This window comes from Melanotaenia boesemani, chromosome 3 (assembly GCF_017639745.1).
Source record: "Melanotaenia boesemani isolate fMelBoe1 chromosome 3, fMelBoe1.pri, whole genome shotgun sequence".
NCBI classification, from domain to species: Eukaryota; Metazoa; Chordata; class Actinopteri; order Atheriniformes; family Melanotaeniidae; genus Melanotaenia; species Melanotaenia boesemani.
The window spans coordinates 37,197,248-37,220,429 of NC_055684.1; the positions used below are offsets into that span (position 1 = coordinate 37,197,248).

General features: G+C 38.7%; 1 protein-coding gene across 4 annotated transcripts in view; it reads left to right on the plus strand.

Annotated features, from left to right (window-relative positions):
* The window catches only part of LOC121637341 (chemokine-like protein TAFA-1), a 118,419-nt gene that overhangs the window by 83,607 nt on the left and 11,630 nt on the right, over nucleotides 1-23,182 (plus strand). For all 4 annotated transcript variants that reach the window (XR_006009829.1, XR_006009830.1, XM_041981435.1 and 1 more), the window contains exon 3: nucleotides 10,741-10,881. Coding sequence is in view for 2 of the 4 variants with exons in the window: in XM_041981435.1 (XP_041837369.1) it covers nucleotides 10,741-10,881 (141 nt within the window). In the remaining 2 variants the exon portion in view is untranslated. The remainder of the gene's footprint in view (nucleotides 1-10,740; nucleotides 10,882-23,182) is intronic.

Below are 23,182 nucleotides of genomic sequence, written 5' to 3' on the forward strand. Positions count from 1 at the left end.
TCTCGGGGGGAAACCTGTATGGAGTTTGCATGTTCTCCAACTATGCTTGGATTTTCCCTGGCTTCCTCCTACGGTCCAAAAACATGCATGTAAGGCTGATTTGAGTTTCTAAATTCTCGCTAGGAGTGAGTGCGAGTCTGGTCTCTGTGTTGGTTCTGTGATGGTCTAGAAACAGCTCCAGCCCCCTCACCACCCTGCTTGTGAATAATCTGATAACGAGATAAATGATCCAGTTATCACAAGAAAAAGGTGTTAAGAAAACATGTGAGCATGACCACTCTTGGCTTCCTTACTTTTTCTTGCATTTTTCTTGTTATATTGGTACAGCACAAAGTTTTGGCAAAGAACTTGAGTTGCTGCATTCAAAAGGCAGTTTGTGTGTAAACAGTGGAATACATTAAATTAATTATGACCACATTCAAATATGCAAATGAGAAAGATGTGAGCTTATTAACATTTATTCCAAATGAAGTACAGTTCTGTAAAATCATGTAAAAACCCCTGACTGTTGAAAGTGGGCATATTATTTGCACAGCAGAGTGCCCTTTCTCTGCATATACCACTCTGGGAATTATTTGTATGCATCTGTAATTTAACATTAAGTGCATGCTGATGCATTATGCAGATTAGATAATGCATTGCGTGTAATTCAAGCAGACCTTACTTGCTGTCCAATGCCATTTAAGACCCCAAGCACAGAAGTTCCAGCATGGCATGAATGCTGATGGAGATGGCCACCATGTTTTTTACCTAATATCTCCTACTCTGTGACTGTCTGTGTCACGTATTTTTCAAATTAGACCTTTGAGCAAACAAATACCAAATAGTCCCACATCATAGTTTGTTCCTGTTTTCAATCTAACCCCCCCACCCCCCGGTTCTGTCTTTCCTTCAAAGGCTGCTCTATTGTGCTGTTTTAAAAGGTAGCTTTGTGATTTTGAATGGACAATTTAGTTGCTCATCTTACCATCCGACTCTCGTTTCGAGTGAGCAGTGACCTATGTCATATGGATGCTGAATAGAGGTCAGGCACTGCTAACTGTGCTTCAGGGTGCAGTAAAAGATCTGCACCTGCAGGCTTAAACTGGTGGTTTTGTTGGTTTTCACTTTGGTGACAGAAGTTTGGATGCACACAGGCGCACGATAAACAACCACAGTAAATGACCAAACAAGATAAATAGAAGTTTGACAACTTAATCTAATGCATTTCTTCATGAAAAAAAAAGTCTCATTTTTGTAACCGTGCAGTCTCTGGTATTGCACAAGTCTATTTCTGGCTTCACCTATAAAAATAAGATAAGCAATGTGTAACTGAACAGGCACATTTAATCTCTATCTTCATTGGAGCCCTTTTTTAAATATTATATTAAAAATGCAAAGAAGCCCCCCTTCATATATAATTTTATATAGAATCTAGAAAAGTTATGCTTACTACTGAAAGACTATAAAAGTAGGTTACATCCTGCATATATTTACCAAAATCGCTGCCCTTATCTATCTATAAGGTAACTTCAGAGAACTTCAAACGTGTTTTTTCTTTTTTTTTAACCTTTTAGTCATCATTATTCATCACTGTTCTGAACAACCATGAGAGTAATGAAAGCTGGAATTGACATTTAAGCTTTAATGGTTGTCAGCTGTCCCTGTCGTTCCCCGCCCTCCACTGGGCTTGAGCTTGGCAGTGGGTCTTCTTGCAGCGGTCCATGACACGGAGAGTTATATATGCCAGGGTATTAGAGAGCATTCTTAATCCGGTTTGTCACGCTGCTCCCTCTGGAGTGGGGTAATTTCATGGTGCTGAACTGGTATTGATAGAGCCCTGGTAAATGAGGCACGCAGCAATCGTTAACTTTAATAACCATAAAGATGTGAGCATTGGAGTCATATAGGTGCAAGAGAGGAAACCCATACAGGTGATTAAGAATCGACCAGGGCCATGGCCAACATGCACCCCGCATCTTTTATTTGCACTAATGGAATTACCTGTTAAAGATGTCAAGACTATTACCATTAATGGTGCAATTGCTGCACGATGCTAATCTCGTTCAGTAAACTAGAATCTAGTCAGGTCCTCATGCATGCAGAATGCCTGTTATGAACAAGGGCCATGAGATTTTTCTTTTTATGTCTTTTGTTTCTGATTCATCATACTTCAGCCATGGTCATTTCATGGTGCTTCAAGTTGGACCAGTATTCAGTATTCTGTGAGAATACTGGTAGATTTAGAAGTACCAGCAGAGGGGAAAAAACAATATTCATTCCTGTGGCTCTGTATAGCTGGGTCAGTGGTTCCTGTCTATCAGCTTGAGGTCTGGAGTCTTTTTTCTCCCTTTTACTACACTCCCTTCCTGAGGTTTGTGGTAGCTCCAGGCATTACTATAGCTGCTGTCCACTTGTTTGTCTACTCCCGTTACTGTGGGTGATGCTGTCTCAGGAGGATAGTGAAATCTGGGCCATTGATGGGTAAGCGAGAAACCAGCCTGAAGCCCTCACACTGCCTAGGGTCAGATAAGCCATTCGGATCACTGCAACAGGGCGCTGATGGGCTCATGATAAGTGATGAATCCACTTCAGCTCCTGATGCGTAAGTGACATATGAGTCAGAAGGTTTTAGAGTGCATAAACAACATTTAACAATACCTGAAATTAATTTATCTGTTATTCTTGATAGTACTCAGAGCCATAAAAGGTCCCAAAGCTGTTGTTCCTACAAATGCTTTCAGTGTGTTTAGTCGTGAATAGTGAAAACTTGTAGGCTTCCTCTCAAGGCTCAAGGCTAACTTTTAATATTCATGTGCAAGAGTCTCCAACTTGGTGCTCTATTAAAACACTTCTGTGTGAGAAACATTTTTAATCACATTATACAGCTCAATAACTGAGTTCTTGTTTTTTTTTCATAGCAGATAGTACCTAGTCTAGTACATGATACTGATGCATGAAATGGAAAATAAATTAAATAATCTAGGGCTAGAGAATGGATGCGTTTATTTCTTATTCATTTTAATAAAAAAAAAGTTCAGTGACACATAGAAAGTTTTCTTGATATTATACCTTAGTTTGCTGCATACTTCTGCAAATCTGGACTTTTTAAGTATTATGAGCTAATGATCTAGCATGTGGACAAGTGTGCAAAATATGTTAGAAAGCAAACATTGAGCCAAACTACACAATTCAGCACTTTTTGGGGTGGTTATTCCCCATGGTTAATGGATGATTTGCACTCAAAGTTCAGTTCTGTCATTCGACTTTATGTTTTTAGAGCCAGACATGAAATAAAAGGGATGGATCTAACACAAGGAGCAACGCATCTCCCCTGGGTAGATGCACCAACACTTATTTGTCATTCATAGTGACCATGCCCTAATTGTGTATTATTTATTTATTGTTTATTATGCATTAAGTCCACAGTTTAAATGTATGTGTTAACTCTTGTATATGGTAAATTCATTGTAGAAAGAAAATTATCATGTTCTTGTCTCTGAACGTGCTTCTACTCAAAGAAAACCTCACCAGTAAAGGAGAAGGAATAGTTTACTGGGAAACATGATCAAAGTTTTGGACTTGAAATCCATGAACAGTGAGATTAAGGCTGGAGCAGAAGCTGCAGATGAGCCTCGAAGCCTGCCTCAGCAACCAGTTCTAAGTCCTCTGGTACAGATAGGTACCTGAAAGAAGAACAACAAAAAAATTCAGGGAGGCTAGAGGAAAGTTTGGATGCGCACCGGAATCCATTATCACAAGCCACAAAGGAGAACAGAGGCGAGATTATGAGTTTGGTATTTTAACATGGGGCCGATGAATTTTGACTGGCTTTGGGAGCCACCCTCAAATGACTAATTGAGAAACTGCAGTTCTGGCACTTGTCTTTATTTCTAAGTCCCAGAGGTTACTGATTGATGTAGCATAGCTCCAATTTAGCACATATACAAAAAATATGTAGCATGCATGTGGTATCTCTATTTATTTGTTTTAGATTCAGAAAACTTTATTTATCCCGTACAAGCAATTCATTTGCAGCACATCACTGCAATGTGTCAGACATGAATCAGTACACAGTACAAATTAGGCCGTTGGAAGACAACAACAAATAAATACATCAAATTTTATTCTTGCTGCTTAACATAACTCTTCCATATTTGATGGGCTGTGATTCAGACACCATTAGCATCAAAGAAGTGATACACTTTACATTGGAAACATAGAAGAAAAGCCTAATTTTTCCTCCTTTCTGGGGTTTCTTTTTGCTCTTTTTTTCATTTTAACTGGTACAGCTAAAGAAGTGCAGGGATTTAAGAAGTAAATGAGGGTTGTGTAATTTCTAATAAAATATGTAAACTCTATCAGCTGCCAAAGGGAAGAACTTAAAAAGTTGTGCCCTGGCAGTGCCTCTAAGGCTTCCATTTTGAATCCACTTGACAGTACTTTGTAGCATGTTTAAACATTATCCTAAGTAATCAGGGGGAGTGTTCAAAAATTTCCAACTTAATGTTTAAATAATGAAAAGCAAAAATTCTGATGATCATTAAACATTTATGCAATGGGACAACTGGACCATAGCCACTTTGAAGCCGTTGCCTCAGGAAACAAATCATTAATATCCTTTTTCTCTTTCTTCCAACTTAAACACATGAATCTAATCGAGACAAACAGTGCAGGGGTCTAATCGAGACAAACAGTGCAGGGGTTTTTAGATGCTGAAATCTAAAATGTAATAAAACTGTGCATCAGGCGTAATCATGAAAACAAGTCTTCTCAATAAACAATCTGTTAGAAATCTGTTCAGGTCTGCACTGACTTCTCCGGCTCACTGAAAGACAACTACAAGAGTCTCAATTCATCCTTCAAATGTGCATCATTTTCAACAGAAATGTAAACTGCAGCTGTTACTGGTTTGTGAATAAGAACTGAATTTGCATTTTGTAGCTCCACAGAGATCTACATTTATTTGCTGGCAATGGGAACCATAATTTTTTGCAGCTTCCAGAAATGTAAGTTGACAATTAAAAGTTGTAAGACAGTGGATAGCTGTAAGTTGTAGAGAAGCAGAGGAAACCACAGCAAGCCCAGGAGGGAGGATAGTAAAGAAACCTGGACCTGTTGTTGAGGCTGTACCTGCTTGCTTGGCAGAGCAAAACATGCACAACAGCATTCGAGGGAAACCGCAGGCGTGTACTGATTAACTTGTACAATGAGTCCTTGAGAGGCTTACATTTTCACCAACTGCTGTGTCCCTTCCTTCATCCATATGCCATTACTTAATAACTGTAGTAGTGGGAGAAGCACATTGAGAGATAGAGAGATAAACGGAGTGAGAGAGAAAGAGGGAACAGTCATGCTTTCTGATGAAGAGCCAGCAATTAGCGCTCTTGGCGACTCTGCATAGATTATAGCTGTCAGCTGTCACTGAAGCTGAGTCAAGGTGTAATGCAGTTTGTTTTTGCAAGGTGTGATGACACCGTCACAGGCACCTGCATTTTTCCTCATCAAAAAGATTTTCAGTGCATTGAGATCAAAAAGCAATCACTTGCCAACGTTCTTTGTCACTCAGGGAATGAAACGAAACTGTCACTTTGATTCTTGCAAGCTTGAAGTATTTAGCTGCTGTGCAATAATCCGTCATGCTGCTGTGACCTTGAGTACAGACACAGCAATAATGTAGTCAGGGACTGTGTTTTAGTCCTTGATGGGGATCCACCTAAAGTGTCTGCAGGGTTTTAAAACATCTAAATTTGTCTGCACTGAATCATAATATAATCGCAGCCCACTTTCCGGTCTCCCTCTTCTATCTTTCCTATTCTAAAGCAAGTTTTTAATGAAAGACTTTTGCCATTTACAACACAGAGAACTTCACGCTACCCCTCAGTTATGTAATTTGTCCATCAGCCACATAATCACCAACTTCCATGTCAGATTCTTGGAAGGAATGAAATTTATCTTCTCCAGCAGATAGCATTTCTCTGTCGGCTTGAGAGTTTCATCATCAGAGACAGCAGTAATTTAAAGCTGCTTGACAGATCCTGCAGTCCGCAGTCTATTTTAGGAGAAAGTAGGTTTTATTTTACATTAGATACCTTCATATTTGTTTTTTCTCCTTATAAAGCTACAAAATATACATGAGATTTAGCAACACACCTGCAGGTCAACATATTGTAATTGAAAGCCACTACTCACTTTGCACACACTACTGAGGCTACATGTTTGTAAGAATCTGTAACGTTAACAGCGTCATCAGTCTGTAAAAAAAGGGAAGGACTATCATTTTGACATGGGTCACTTAATTTTGAGGTTCCTCATGGCTTCATTCATACCCAGAATAGTGATGGAGATGCTGTGTTTATTACTGAGTACATCAGTAAAGACAAAATGTCCAAGTTAGAGTTTCCTGGCAACATGTCATATTATGTGTCATAGTAAATCCCATTATTCATAGAAGTATGGTGTGTATACAACAGCACCAGCATTAGATGGGATCTGCTGGGAATAATAATAAATGAACCCCTACTTCTTTGCTGGCCTTTCTGTTAAAGTGACTGTATGCCCTTCAGAATGTGTTGAAAGAGATGCAAAGCTGTTGCTATGTTTTGTCTGTAATGTATTATTAAAAAGCGCTCAGGTACTCATTCAGAAATGATGGACATGTTTACTTGTGTGCATGTCTGAAAGGGGCTATAATGCGCACTGTCAAACCCATGTTGAGCCATAAAAGACAATGTGTGTGCTAGGAATGTCTACAATATTTATATATGTGTCAAAGGTCATTCAGGCTTGTATTTTTACCTTCTTAGGACGTATCTGACTCATCAGTATCATCAAACTTTGTAATGTTTGATATGAGTCATAGCTTTTTTCTCAAGCTCCTGTTACTTGTTCTCCTATCTATCTCCACATTTTACAACCCGCCTCATTAACAGCTCGTAACTGGCCATTGGGCTAAGCGGAAAACAATGAAGCATTGATTTCCTTAAACATAATCACCGCATCCAGTCATTTAATGACTGCTGTCACTGTAGGCTGCCGAGAGAAAAATGACCAGTCGATGGACTCATTGATGCCCTTCACCTCTCCTCACCAAGGGCTAGAGTGCACAGCCACCTACTCCATCTTTGCAAGTTAGTTTAACCCCTTTAGCTGCCTGACAGGCTCCAAGCACTACATCCATCACAACTGCAGTCTCAAGTCGCTGTTGTCCCAGATCGTACCAGAATGCACACATAATCACTACTGCGCACCTGAGTGGAAAATATCCACTATTAAATACAGCCTGATGTCATATGCTTAAATACACACACCTTCTATTTAAAATGCACATAATAAAGAGTAATTTGCCTCATCCTGAGCTACCAACTACCTAACTAGGATTATGTTTAGACCAAGAAGTCATTTGTCATTTAAGTGGCACTTGTGGCTGATCCAGTAAAGTAATCATGATGCTATTCACGCTCTCCTTCAGAAATCAGCTGGTTCACACCTAATTTCCACCTCAGTACAAACACTGACATGTATTTGTGTGTCATGGATAGTACTGATGATGACTTTATTATTCATATTTGCATATAGTTGTATAACAATAGTCGTTTTCAATGTGCCTTTTAATCTACTTTTAGATGCAAAATCACCTGGAAAATACAAAATGTGCACATAATGGATGATGATTTCTGTAATTTTTTGTTTTTTAAATCCAGTTCTAGACTCCTTTAAAATAACCCCAAACTACTTTTAGATTTGTGGATGTGCTATTGTCAGTGTAAAAGAAGTTGCTGTCTAATTATCATGTAAGAGAATTTCTTCCTCCAGGAGTGCTTTGTATATGTACAAATATCAATAATACAAAATGAGGACTTCATCGTGCTGCCTGTATTTATTAGTCTAAACTAATTATTAAAGCTGACTAAGTCAAATATGTCAAATGTGTGCCTAAAACATTTAAACTGGACCACTGCATAATTTCAGACAGAGCATTCACTTCCCGCAACCATGCTCCATACTCCGATACACTGGTTCATTAGTACATTGTTCATTTTCAGTTGCAGACAAATAGAGCCAGACATCACCTGTTGGGACAGTGTGCAGGTTAACATATGTTAAAATGTAGAAGTAATAATAAACCATGGCTGTTAATGAATCAATGGTTCACTAAAAAGTGTCAAAGGCATCTCACTTTAGACTTTAAAAATATTTTCCCAACTGATAATAAGACCTGATCGAGGGGACTTGTGTCTGACAGTAGTTATACACATTAGTACTGTTTCCTAATTATTGGACAAATCAAGAAGAAGGATATACTCTATACCCCAAAATGATAAGTTTACTTGGTTTAATTTACAGTAAATCAAATTATGATATCACATGTTGGCCAAGCAGACATCCAACACCAGCAGAGTCAGTGAAATGTTAGTGAGATGTGAACAACTGCTCAGTTCTGCTCTGGTAAAAACAGAATCACATCACCCTCCAGCAGACACTCAGCATGGTTTGAGGTACCTAATAATGTGGTGTGCTGTGATCTTTCCAGGAACTGTTATTTCTTCACTGAAACCTGCTATGTAGCCTCGCTGCTAACCTGTATATTTGACCCAACTGTAGTGAACGAATGGGGCAGGGTCACAACATCAAAACTCAACCAGGTCTTCACTTCAGCTTCTAAAACATTGAGCTCAGTGAAAAACAGACAGTTACTGTAAAACAATAAGGTCATCTAGATGTGAGCAGCATAACGTAATTGTTCGCTGGCTTGTTTCACAAAACTACTACTGTACATCATTAGCAGGTAACTCTTGACACAACCATCTAAAATGGGAAAGCACATCCAGTAAGGATGCATTTATATTTGCCATCAAAATCCCCCAACCTATACTTTTTTTATAGATCAGTTGTTCTTACTGTGAAATACATCAGATAATTCTGTTATTTATTTATTTAGTTATTGTCTAAGAAGTCAGTCAGAGCAGTCCCTGGTTTATCCCAGTCAGGTGATATGGATATAATTATGTGTAATAAGTTAATTATTTCTCACTTACTTGCAGTTATGTGATAAAATGGGGATTTATACATTACATTCATTATCTCTAATCTGAGTTATAACAAAAAGAGTATGTAGCACTTATACAAGCTCTGTGGATGTGATACAGTTTATGTGGTGCCTGGTCAGCTTTTTGCTGTTAGAGCTCAGCAGGGCTCACCTCCAGATCAGAGGCAGGGCCTTGCTAGGGGATTCAGTTCAGTTCAGCAATTTGCCACGCAACATAAACCTCTCATTTATTTAGTGATCTGTTTCAACTTGAAAGTAAGTCTGCAGGTCAGGAAGCTGACGGTAAAATATTCAACACATTGTGTAGTTCAAGGTTTTAGCACACCCCTGCCCAGAAATATCTAACAATAGTGCTGAGAGAGTGACATTAATAGTGCACGACAGCTGGGTCTGGCAGGACTGCAAATGTTTGCCTTTTAATCCCAAACTCTTCGGACTTTGGTCTCGCCAAGGCAGACATTGATGGGAATGGAAAAAGAAAACTGTTGCCAAAGTTGTCTGAACTCCCGGGTGCTCGGTTCCTTCATTCATCACCCAAGCTATTTGAAACATTTACACAACAACCCAGCAAGACAACGCACATGGGTTGTTGTCATGCCAGCACAGTCTAATGCATCTTTTCTTCCTAGCAGGAAGTTCCATTTAAAATTTGGTATATTCAGATAAAAGAATGACTAATCCAAATGAAGTGTAGCATTTGGTTGTCATTTTCTGCTCTCCAGTGTGTATTTTGGAGAGAATAAGTTTCTTTTCTTATCCATTCTCCTGTCCTGGGATGAGCTCCAGTTTAATTGTTGGAAGCCGGTCTCCGTTGCTGAGGCTGTCATAGGAAGATAAAGAGTTTTTCCTGGGGCCTAAGGATGGGGGAGAGTGGTGATGAAGGGCCTTTCTCCTGCAGCTCCATTGGCTGCATTAGCCTCCTGCTTTATAATTGTGTGAAGAGGGCACTTCCAGTGGCTCCCTCATTACTCACTGGCATGGCCAGTCCCTGGCAGCCAGATACACCTTGTCCTCTAGCTCTCTTTCCCTGCCTGTCTCACTCATTTTAGGGTGTCCCTCAGCTCCAGCACCCCTTCACCCTCCCTTGGGCAACTTTCCCTATTGTTATTTTGACCCACCGCTGCCATTGGCACAAATCACCTTTTCTTTTGACTCTCCTCTGTCAAACTGGGGCATATTGGACTGCATTTGCTCTGATTGATGTCACCTACACTTTAGAGATAATGCATTAGTGTGGTGTTGCCGGAGTTTGTGTTTGCACAAAGAAGAGTCAGCTATATCAGTGATCAATGTCTTAATGACTATGTGTTCAAATGATTCATCACCTTTTTGGTTATATTGATAACATATGGAAGAGAGAAAAAATGGTTTAATGCATACTGAGTGTGTAATGTTCTTCATGATAGTCATCACAAGCTGATTGGTATGGAGTGAGGACAGCCAGCCCTGACTGAGAGGCAATTTGATGACATAATTGAGATTCCTTGAGGGCCAATTTGTTACACATACTTACAGTGTAAGTGCCCAGTGATTGTACCGCCGCTTGCCTCACATGATACAGTGTGTGTAGTTGATTTTCCCTAAGCCCATCTTTTATTCACAGTTTAGCTGCCTGCTGAAGATTTGTTTTAAAAACACATATGAAGATGAAATCAGCACGAGCATCCTTTTATGTTTTCATGACATGTGTCTTCTCTGTTTATGTCTCTCAGAGGGTGGAACGTGTCAGGTGATCGCTGCCCACCGATGCTGTAACAAGAATCGTATTGAAGAGCGCTCTCAGACAGTCAAGTGCTCCTGTTTACCTGGGAAAGTGGCCGGGACGACACGCAACAAACCCTCCTGTGTGGATGGTGAGATAACCAAATGTGTTCTAGTAATAATGCTGCTGCTGACCATTCATGAGTGAATTCTGTTGAGTGAAAGAAGAGCTTGTATGCAGCATTAATGTACAATCCAATCAAATATGCTCTGGTCTTATGTGGACTGACCAGATTTCCCAATAATCATGGGTTTAAAAGTGATCTTTTAAAGTCTGACTGTGATGTCACAAAGCAAACTGAATGGTCTTCTGTACATACATGCTATTTCTGAAGTAAAATTGAAGGGAACAAATCAGTCACTGTGAATCCAGAACCTTCATGGCTTTATTATTCTTTCTTATAATCTGTAAGCTACAATGGACACTTAACTGAAGACAGGTCACCAGTATAGTCGTGATAAATACAATTTTTATATGATTGTTTTAGGCCAAAGCATTGAAGGTGGTGTTAAGGCTTATAGTGTCTGTAGTTCTTCTTCTTCTTCTTCTTCTTCTTCTGCTTTTCTTCTTTCTTCTTCTTCTCTTATTATTATTATTATTATTCTTTCTGTTTATTTTATTTTTCCTTTCTTTTTTTTGCAAGGACTGAATGTGTGTATACCCTTCATATGCATAGTGTTCTCTCATTTATTTTGTCATTTACTTTGCTGCTCCGTATCTGGCAGCCTGATAGTGATCACATGTGCGCTATCATTTTCCAAAAGTCTTTGTTACTCCAAAGTAAAAACTGGGGACCCTACAGTCATCTGTGAGACACAGAGTGGACAGTCTGAAGATAGTCTTCAGAAAACAAATTAAATTTAAAGATCATTTCATATAGAATAGTTTCACTATAATTGTTACAAAAGATAAAAATAGTCATCAGAAGTGGATAAAAATAGCTCAGGTTGTTTGTGTTCTTATTGTACTCTTGTTTATATTTTGGCTTCTAAACTTCAATTTAAATAGTTGGGGGTCCCAAGTGTGTCCAACTACCATTATTTGGGTCAGAGACTAAAAGGTTTTGGTAACCTCTCTTCTAAACAATTCATATCCACAGAAAACTATGGGTCAGATTTACTGGGTCCTGGGTTAGTATAATAATCTAGATAATCTACTAAATCTATTTAATTACTACAACAGATTTTGATATTATGTGAAAATTAAGCCAGTAACTGTGCAGCATAATAAAATGTAGAATGTGCAATTAAAGGTTAACCTTCTGTACATCGACCCCGGCATGTTATTAAACCCCAAAACAGGATTTTAAACACAGGTGTACCTGGGATGTGTTTTATCTCATATTTTTTTCCTAGTCTACATAAATTACATCTCATGAAATGATAGAAACGTCTTACTTTTCAAGTATGCTGATGACATGGCCCTGGTTGCTTCCATCAAGGACATGAATTCCCTTTCAGCATACCACCATCAGGTGAATAAGGTCATGGGCTCAAGGACAAAGATGCTGAGAAGGAAAACGAACATTTAATTCTCATTATCAGCCCTTCGAACCCATGAAGTTAAATGGCCAGGCAGAGGAGCAAGTTGATGTTTTTACATACTTGGGCACAGTGTTGGGAGTAACGTGTTACAGTAATGATATTACTTTTTTGGGTAACGAAGTAATGCATTACACTTAAATATCAGTAATGAAATGACTTTATTGGACTACAGTAACGTGTTTTTCTGTGTTACCCGAGCTGTGCTTGCCTATGTGTAAAGTTCTGATGTGTTTTAAGTGGTACGTGCACGCTGCTGCCTGTGTGTGTGCTTGCCTGGACACGTTGCCATAGAGATCGATTTGCATGACGTAGCCAACCAACATGCTCCCCCTGTCGACTATTAAATCACTCAGGTTTAATAAAATACTAGATAAAATGATTATGAGACAAATTTCTTCCCACAGACAGGGATGTTGTTCTTATGGTTTCAAAACCATTTTGTTTACAATACACAGTAAACACTCTGCAGACAGTCAGTGATGATTCAGCTATGATGTTTGTCCATGTCTACACGGAGAATTAAGAAATGGTAAAGTAATAAGTAGTGACGTTACTTTTCAAATGCAGTGACGAGTAAAGTAATTTTACAGAAGTAATGAGTAACTAGTAATTAATTACTTTTTTAGAGTAACTACCCCAACACTGCTTGGGTATGGAGCTTGACATCCGTCTGTGCTCCCAACACAGTGACTCTGTGAAAAAAAACTATTTTTTCTGCTGTGGCAACTTAAGGATTTTAATGTTAGAAAGGACGCGTTAACAGCTGTTTAAATCAGTTATCATGTTTGATATTTCATCTTGGTTCAGTTTTACATCTGTCCAGACCAAAGCAAATCTTTTCCAGGTCATTAATCAAGCAAGCAAAATAATTGGTGACAATCAAACTTGATTATCTGTACTCCAAACACAAGCAATAGAAAGGAAAGCCAAACACATTACAACTGATCCTGTCCATCCTCTACAGTTATTTCCAGCTGGTACCATCAGGCTGCTGTTCTAAAGTACACCCTATTAGAAAAAAAATCTACAGAAATTCATTTATTCACACTGCTATCAGAACCTTAATTATTCAGTAGCAGTTCCCCAAATATTTATTTATTTATTTATTTTTAGAACGTGTTTTCACTTGATTTTAGAAAGAAAAAGGAAATGCATATAGAGCCATAAGAAATAAATGCAACAGATTTGAACAGACTTTTATTTTAATTTATTTTATGATTAAGGTTGTTTTATAAAAGGCTCACTTAGTTCCAGGTTCAGTGTGTGCAATAAGGTAATTTTGTTTTCATTTTCTTATTATTTTTATACTTTCATTCAGTTTGGAGACAGTAATTAGTGATGGGAGTTCATGTTTGTGCAGAATGGGGTCTGGGCGGGTGGGAGGAGTGTACATGCGCTTTGTTTGTATGTGTATGAGTTTGTGTGTGATAGTGTGTGCCTTTTTAATTTTTGTTATATTCTTTGGTTTGTGAAGGCTTTTAAATTTTGTTTTTAATATGCATAATTTGTTTTTATTACGTACGGCACTCTGTGTTGCTTTGTGCATGAAAAGTGCTCTATTAACAAAATTTGATTTGATTTGATTTGATTTGATTTGATTTGATTTTAAAAGGTTTTTAAAACGTCCTCAACTTTATTTGTTTTGGCCCACTGTGTATTTGAGTTTGACAACCCTGCCTTACAGTCAAGACTGAAATCTTATGACAATGGCCATTAAATATTAGCAATAAAAGATGTTTTAAATTAGTTTTATTTTTAACTTTAAAGTACTTCACACATCAGATGAGGAATCACATTTCATTAAAAATATAAAATTTCTTGCTGTCTGTTTGGTATTTCTAATAACAAAAGTACATTCAACCATGAAGAACCATGTTGTGCTGTGCTTCGGGACATAATAGGAGACAAAAGATGATCTAGTTCGGTTGATGAACACCTGAACAGGGAGCACGTTGCAGATCACATAGCTCAAGGCTTCTCAGGCTGATGGAAATGAATAACTAATAAAGAGTCAGGAAGGCTTCAGGCTAGTGCACCTGAATTACCTCAACTGAAAAAAACAATCTGGAAGAGACAGCTCCAAAGATGAAAAAAAAAAAAAAAATCCTGACAGGAAGTCACAAGTCTACTGAGACAGAACTGTGATGCCCCTTCACTCCACAGAGCTCATTTATCACCCCTCAGTCTCGAGCCTTTCACCTCTACCTTTACCTAAGATCAAAGTCATCCCTCTGACTGCCCTCTTAAAAAAAAAAAAGTACATCAAAATATCTTCATTATTAGGTATTTGGAGAATGGTGTAGACAGGCCTGCTTGGTGGGCTTACAAGACTGGTTAGCCACAATTGACACTCCAAAGGATCCTCGAATGTGAATTAGAACAACTCCTCCACAGAGAACTTTGGATATTCATGCAGATCGTGTTTTCTTTCAGCCCACTCAAACTCAAATGCTGTCAATTTCTGCAGTTTTGTCCAAACCCCCTGGCATCATATAGTGATGCAGATGGTCATTATTGCCACTAGTTTTACAAACTTTAAATTAAACATAGTGAGGTTGTTTATTTTCTAACATGCTTAATTATTATGATGTCATATATTAAATGCAATCATAACATATCCTGACCAAGTAGCGTAGATTCCTTCCCTTAGTCAAACAGTCATACTGCCGACACCTGACTGGGGCATTGTGTTTCCTAAACCTAGTCAAGTTGTGATGCCCAAACTTAACCAAACAGTGCATGAAATGAATCAAATGTAAACATTGTATAAATGAAAAAGCAAGTAAAGACATAGAACTAAAAGTGGTTTTGAAGACACGTCTCATGTTTGTAGGTCTTGTGACTTCTCACCACCTCCCCTCCATCCACCTTGCATGGATCTAATAGCTTGGTCATAATAAGTACTCCAAACACTGTCTGTGTTGGCTGTCCAAGACTGAAGCAGTCAGTGCATCAGTACATCAACGCCAAGAGATACTGTGCACGTATCTCAAGGATGCCAGGTACTTTGGCAGAATCCCTGTTGCTTGTCACTTAACAAATGAGTACTTGCTGTTATTTTTCACTGTTGATGTTATACAGCTCAATAAATAAAAACTTAAACATCAGACATTTTCTTGCCTACAAATTAAATGTTAGAATTAAAATCTTAGATAAATGTAAAAAAAAGGTGAGCATCACTTGATGTGTTTATTTATTTATTTGGTCTTGGGCTGAGAAGAGCTAAATAAATGGACAAAAGACACACAAATCAAGCTATTTCTGATAGAGGTTTACATGTAAAGAGGTAGGTGCTGCTGTAAATACCTCATGTCTCTCTGCACCAAGTTTACAGGGTGAAATAACCTTTGTTGTTAGTTCATTGACTAACAAGTACTAAAAAAAGAAAGATAATACAAGTAGAAATGACAGGTCACTGAGGAGTGCTCTGACATTATTGAGCAATAAGAGTCATATTGTCTTTACCTTTTAATGTTTTCTACTTTTAGTTCAGCTTTCTGCATTTAGTAGTTGGATTATTTCCATGTAGTTGAAAGTGTATCAGGGCATTTTGATTATTGTTTAACATCCACAGAATACTAAATGGTGGACATGATTATTTGTTGTCATAAGTATCAGGTACACACAGAGTCAAGTACAGAATATTTTCTGTAAATGTAGCAATATGTGGACACAGGGGAAACGGGGGGCAGGGGGCGTTTCATCTAGACTAGCTACACCTGAAAGTTGTATGTTTGTCAACTGAGCCCCATGGGCTGGCTCTGCACCATTTGAGGGATTATAGACTTGTGGAGTCAGTGGTCTGTCCCCTCAGCAGTGCACCAGCCTGGCCCAGATGGAGCTTTCTCCCCAGGTCCCCTCATTATTAATGTTCCGTCCAGATGAGGAATGATGCTGCAGCCCAGCTCATCTCACCAACCCCTGGGGGACACCTGCTGCCACAGTATCATACACAGGTTATGTATCCATAGGAAAAAAAAATATATATATAAATATATATATATATATATATATATATGTATAAATAGCCTGCACACTGATGTGACAAATCAAAAGCAGCTCTTCAGAGGTCAGTTGGTTTGGACACATACAGAGCCTGCAGGAACGAACACTCCCTAATCTTTAGGAAAGTTTGCAGAAACAGGCAGTCTCCCTGATGTGCTCTATTATTGGTCATTAGCATCAAACTCCGACATCAAAGCCCAGCGAAGATCAGTCTCATTGTCGAGTGTTTACTGACTTGTGGAGACGGGCCACATGGGGGTTTTTCACTTGCTACTGGTAACTGCTTTGGCTGTTATAAATACACAGCAATGTGACGACAGCTTGCCTTATGAGGCATCATCCTCGGTGGGGGTCTACTGTCAGATTATCCTCATAGTGGGAATTGATTATTAGCTTTGACAAGGAGAATTATGTCCCAGTTATGTCAGAGCCAACGAGGCTCCGAGTGAAGAACATCCCTTTCAACAAGTCAAACGCTAATATCTCTCTAGCCTCGCTGGACCAGTTCTCGGCTTAGGCGCTCATCACTGCACCACTGCCTTTATCCCACTGTATGCGATATGCAAGCCCTGAGCCTCACTGTGGACACAGACATGCTGATGCCCTAATATACACACATGCTCCCACTTTGTGTTGTCATGTAGTTGCTGTATCAGTAAACTCTTTCAACAAGATGCACATGCAGATGCCTGCTCACTGCTGATCACTGATGGGGAATGAACCCTTCTGTTTGACTGCAGGCATACATAGCAGAGCATGACAGGTTTTAATGGTACATTTGAGTTAGATCTGGGGGGGGGGGGGGGGGGGGGGGGGGGGGGTAAAGAAATAAGGCTTGAGAGGTCCAGCATTTTTCTCCCACTACCCCAAAACCTGAGAGAAGGGACATAAAAAAAAAATAATGCATGAAATTTTCATCATCATCCTTGTGTCCGTTTGTGTTTTGTGAGTGAAAATCTATCTGATGGATGAACAAAAATAAGTCTTTGGAAAGGTTTAAAGAAAGGATCATGAGTCTTTGTCTTTGTCACATCCCACTGAGCTCTCACAGCACTGATGACACGATTAGACTCAAACCTTTAGCCTGTCAGGAGAAGATCTGATCCCTTAGCTGGAGTTTAAAAAATCTAACTAGTTTTGTGTCTTCTCAGACCCAATTTATGATTTTTTTTTTCTTTTTTGCAACATCAAAGCTTTTTTCAGTTCTTAGAGTAGCTTACTAGAGTAACATGTCTGCAGAAAGCTGATAGAAATAAAGAAATATTTTTATTTCTTTGCAAGCTGTGTAGGAGCTGTTGCTTTTGTGCCCACATAAGAGAAAAAAAGAAACCACACAACAGAAAAAGATGATTTGTCCAAATAGGCAATACACACAAACACACACAGTGATTCACATAAACCATTTACTGATGTACCAAGAACACACATGCACAGTCAAAAACAGTCATGAAATGAAACATCTAGAAGCTGTTTCTAATATTTTGAATATGAGAAGATTTAACACCAGGCCCAAACGCTGTTAGCAGTTATACTGTAGCCCTCCTACATTTTGCCTGCCTTCCAGTTTCATCTGAATGAATCTGAGGTTGTTTATGGTGAAAGCCCCTTTTGTAACATTTCTGAGAATTAATTTGAATTAAAAACCAAATTGAAAATAATCACATCACAGCACAGGGGCTCTTTTGATGTCTGCAGGTACCGGGGTATTCATTGCAAATGCCCAGAAGTTTCTGAAAAGCTGTGTGATTATGAAGCCAAACAATATTTTATGCATTTCTAATCAAACCTCAGCTCGCTCTTTCAGGGAACAGGCAAAGATTAACACAGAATAATGACTCTGAATCTGACCTCAGGTTCAGGGGTACGAGTCTCAATCCTCCTGTAATTATATGCTTGCTTCATTTATTCCATGCTCCTCTGACCCTTCCACTACTTTACTGCTATGGCAGAATACTTGCACTTTCTGCATCTGTCTCATTAGGATGGAAATGCTTTTCTGTTTAAATCAACCAGCTCTCTGTAAATCTTCTAGTAAAGTGAGCTGGGGATCATTTGATAGACTGTTTGCTTACAGGCCGCATTATGCAAATGGAAGATTGATCGTCCAATAGTTCTTCTTAATAACAGAATGAACAGGGCATTTTCAAAACAAGGATGTAAACTGATTAGACTCTGGGAAAGAAACAAATCCCACCCAAAGGGGGAGAAAAAAACTAAATGTATAAGTGGAAGAAAGACAAGCAAAGTTTATTTGTATAGCACACTTCATGTACAAGACAATTCAAAGTGCTTCACCTTAAACATTGAACTAAGTTTTGAACTTTGCTGTTTGAAGCTGAGTACTGACTTTTAATTTTTCTACTTTGGCTTCAAAAAATATTATTTAATTTATTATTATTATTATTTTGTCTTCATTTAACTGAAGGAAGTTCTGGCACATCCAATCTTTAATTTGATTGATGTAGTTGACAAGAGTTTGGATCGGACTGTAGCCTCCTGGTGAGATGGATACGTAGATTTTTGTGTAATCAGCATAATTTTGGTAACATATTTTTTTGTTTCTCATAATGTGAGCAAGTGGCATCATGTAGATGTTGAACAGCAGTGGCCCCATGATGGAGCCTTGGGGAACTCCACAGGTTATTTTGGTTTGCTCAGATTTATGGTTACCTATAGACACAAAATAGTCTCTGTCTTTTAAATAGGACTCAAAACAATTAATCGCAGTGCCAGAAAGTCCAACCCAGTTTTTCAGCCAGTATAGTAAGATGTTCCGGTTGACCGTGTAAAATGCAGCACTGACATCTAGCAGTACAAGGACTGAAAAGTTTTCGCTATATCCATGCTCAAACGGATGTCAATAAAGACTTTTACTAGAGTGTCTCAGTGCTGTGGTGTGGCTGAAAACCTGACTGGTAGACATCAGAACATTATTTAATATCAGGAAGTTGTGTAGCTGCTGAAAGACAGCTTTTTCTACAACCCTGCTAAGAAAGGGGAGGTTTGAAATTGGCCTGTAGCTGCTCATGAGTGACGAGTCAATTTTTCTTTTTCACTAGAAGCTTGATGACGGCTGTTTTTAGGATCCGTAGGAAGACACCTGAAACCAGAGACATGTTTATAATCTGTAAGACACCTAAGGCCATGCATCATGATACGTTCTTAAAAAAAGCCTGGTTGGCAGGGCACAAAGACAGCAAGTGGTGGTTTTCAGATGGCCAATGATCTCATCCAGGTTTTTAGAACTAATTGGAGAAAAGTGTGTCATGGTGTTCATGTCTCTGAGTGGAGACAGGGACATGTGTCCTGCCTTTGGCATGGAAGCACTGACTGCCTGATTTTCTGAATTTTGTCAGTAAAGAAAGAAGCAAACTCATTGCAAGCCCGGTTGGATAGAAGTTCTGGGGTTACTGACACAGGAGGATTAGTTAGCCTGTCAACAGTAATGAACAAGGCGCGAGCATTTTTGCTGTTCTTAGCAATGATGTCAGAAAAAAAAAGATCGTTTTGCATTTCTCAGCTCCAGATTATAAATCCTCAGTCTCTCTTTATAGATCTCATAGTGAACCTGTAGCTTTGTTTTGGCCACCTGCATTCAGCTTTTCGACATTCTCCTTTTTCAGGTCTTACCAGCGTGGCATTTTTCCATGGAGCTCTCTTTTTGGCAGCGATCACTTTCACCTTGGTGGCAGCAATGACATCAGTAAGGCTTGTAATTTTACCACTGAAATGATCCAGAAAGGAACTGAAGTTTGTTGTTTACAGCTGCCTTGTGGGTGGCACTATACTTGTCACTGTAAATTTAAGCTCAAAAAAGTGGTGTTAGCAGTTAAAGTCATATTGCATATTGAGAAGATATAAGTGACCCATCAGAAGGTAAACCCAGCAGTTGACAGTACTGGAAAGCTGCCGTTTTGGTGTTATTAATGTAAAATCTGCCGAGCACTGTGCTTCGGCGGAAGGTTAAAAAACATTAACATTAACTGAGAGCACAGACACATATTCACATTTTGACACAGACAGAGATCAATTCTCTTCCTCATTCGTCAAGGTGTTCAAACATTCTGCTACCTGGCAGGGACGTGTCAGCGAGTTCAATCCATCACAGAACCTGCTCACCAGAGATCTGACAGATGCACTTGTAAAAAGGTCCATCGCTTCATGTTTTTCAATCAATTCAAGTCCCACTCTTGGCTGTTTGTCCATCAAAGCTGAAGAGTCTAGCCTGCTACATGGCTAACATGTTGAATAAAACACCCCTCCTTTTCTTGTTTGCATTTTTTTTAAAAAGCAGCTGTCATCTTTGACAGCCTGCTAGATACTTTACAGTAATGTGAGGATTGTGTTAATTAATGTTCACACATTTAATCACATTGACAACCTTCATCTTGTTTGCAGATAGACCTTAAAATTAATAATCAGCATGAAGCAGGATTTAGGACTGGTCTAGTGTAAGGCCCCCCTCTCCACACAGGAGACACAGAGGAGTAAAGTTTGCTGATGTTGAAACAAAGGTCATACCCTCCGTGCTGACGATTGCACAGGGAGTAGTAAAGTATAAAGACTGTTGGAGGTCAGTGGTCACCGGAGAGTGATGCATGGATCCAAGCCCAGAGATGGCTCTTCTCCAGTGGTCAAGGTGAAAGCCAGAAGTCCTGGTCTGGGTGGAACCAAAGTCTCTGTGTTCCCATAAGGCTTAACTGTCTTTTTTTTCCCCAGTTGCCACCAGAACAGACATGTCATAAATGATGCGTTGCCAAGTTCTCCTACACGGACTTGATGTCTTTCATGTAGTATAAAATATATATCTTGAGGCAAAGTTCAAATTTGAGCATGAATATGTTAAAATGTATCACTCACTGCTCATTAAACTTTAATTTTCACTACAGGATGAGCTGCTGTCAAGATATGAATTAGGGGTGTAATAAAGTGCCTTTTATACAGATAGTGGACTTTGCACACCAGTAATGTATTTTTAACAGCTCTGCAGCCCTTCTCTAGCTTACAGTGTCTGGATGCTGACATGTTTGGGCCTACACATTGCCTTCTGTCGTCATCTGGTAATCCATCTTTGATGTAGCCAGTGCAAGATGAAGATAATGATAACTGTAACAATAATAAGCACTGTCTCTGATTTGATGTTTTACTTTCAAGTTAAAGAGTTGTATGAACTAATTACACAGCATGGTGAATCATGTGTTTACAGCTGTTATGAAATGTATTTGTCACCACATAAATCAATAAATCTGCCATGTCTTGGTGCATTTATTGGTGGAACATTTGGATCAGGCACTCCCACACTGAAAACAGTCTGACGTTGAAGATTTTTTAAGCTCTTCTCTTTCAAAATGTACATCACTTGGAGTCTGCACAGACGTGAGGCAGCTTTAGCAGAACTGTCAACACAAAGATCTGACATATGATAATGAAGGAGCTAAACAGCAAGTCTTTTTTAGAAAGTGTATCTCACAGAGACATGAGTATATCTTCACAGGGTTTTTACTGTAAACGAAGTTCCCCCACTGTGTTTGAGGTGGGTCGACAGCCAGCGTGTTATCACTGCTATTTGAGGGCACTTATTTAATTTCAGCTCAGTGTGAGAATCTTTACTGTACTTTTCTGCCATTTAAATTCCTCTTATCTCCATGTCCTCCAGTGTAGAATGGAGGAGAGCAAAGAGAAGCAGAATGAAGATAAAATTATTTTTAAGCTGTAGTTGTCATCAACTTGTGATATATGGTATCTGTAAGTGTAATAAAAGCTTCTCAATGAAAACAATTAGGAAGGATATTTCTGTCAACAAAAAGAAGAAAAAAAAACAGAATACAGCTGTAAATATACAGACAGGATTAAATACAGGAAACATGCCCCTAGTGGTACTAAAACACTCCCTAATGGTATGTTAATTGCAGAAATGTAAATATAACTGAGAAAATTCTAAAGAAGAGAAGAGAAAACTAGTTTAATTTGTGCACATCCGCCTGTAATTCTCTATGTTTTTGTAAGGATGCAAACACATATTATACCAGGGGCGTTGCTAGACATCGGGCTCTACTGAGGCACAGACTCCCATCACTCAGATCACATTTTTTATTACAAAGTGCTGCTGTATTAATGAAATGAGCAGTGTTACCTTCCATTTACTTCCCTTTGCTAAGCTGACTGATAAAGAAATGTATGATAAAACAATATTTCCACAACGTGAACTTTAATTAATCTTTGTAGGCAATAAACAAAAACAAACTAAAATTAAATCCTAAAATTATGTAATGTTGGACATTTTCTTCATTCCAATGATTTTTTTAAAAGTATGATTTGACACATTTAAACCGTTTTTCTGTCCACATTCACAAATGCTCTATTTTTTTCTGTTTTTCATTCTCATTTCTCTCCTTCTCTGTGCTATCAACCAGAATTGACGTATACAAATTAGATCATTTATCATCTAATCAGATTATAAACTGATTTGAATTCAAGTTACCAGGTTGTCAGATAATGTCATTTTGCACTGAATTTAGTGATTAAATAATAACAATAATAAACACGTTTTTCAAGATCAATTAGAGGTGAATCTGTCTCAAATACACCCCCAGCTGGTCACGTAGTAATCAGACGGTCTACTTCATCACTTATTGTGCCCTTAAATTAGGAATATTCTCCATGTTTTTTGAAGATGTGTCAGTCACATCTTCACGATCCTGAGATTACAGGAAACCTACTGATACTGAACATGTCATATTTATAACTGTGAAAGAGCTAAAATATCGACACAAAATTAAACAGTTTACCACGAAGACAACATGTGGTGATAACTTTGATGGATTTCTGATGTAATTAGTCTAA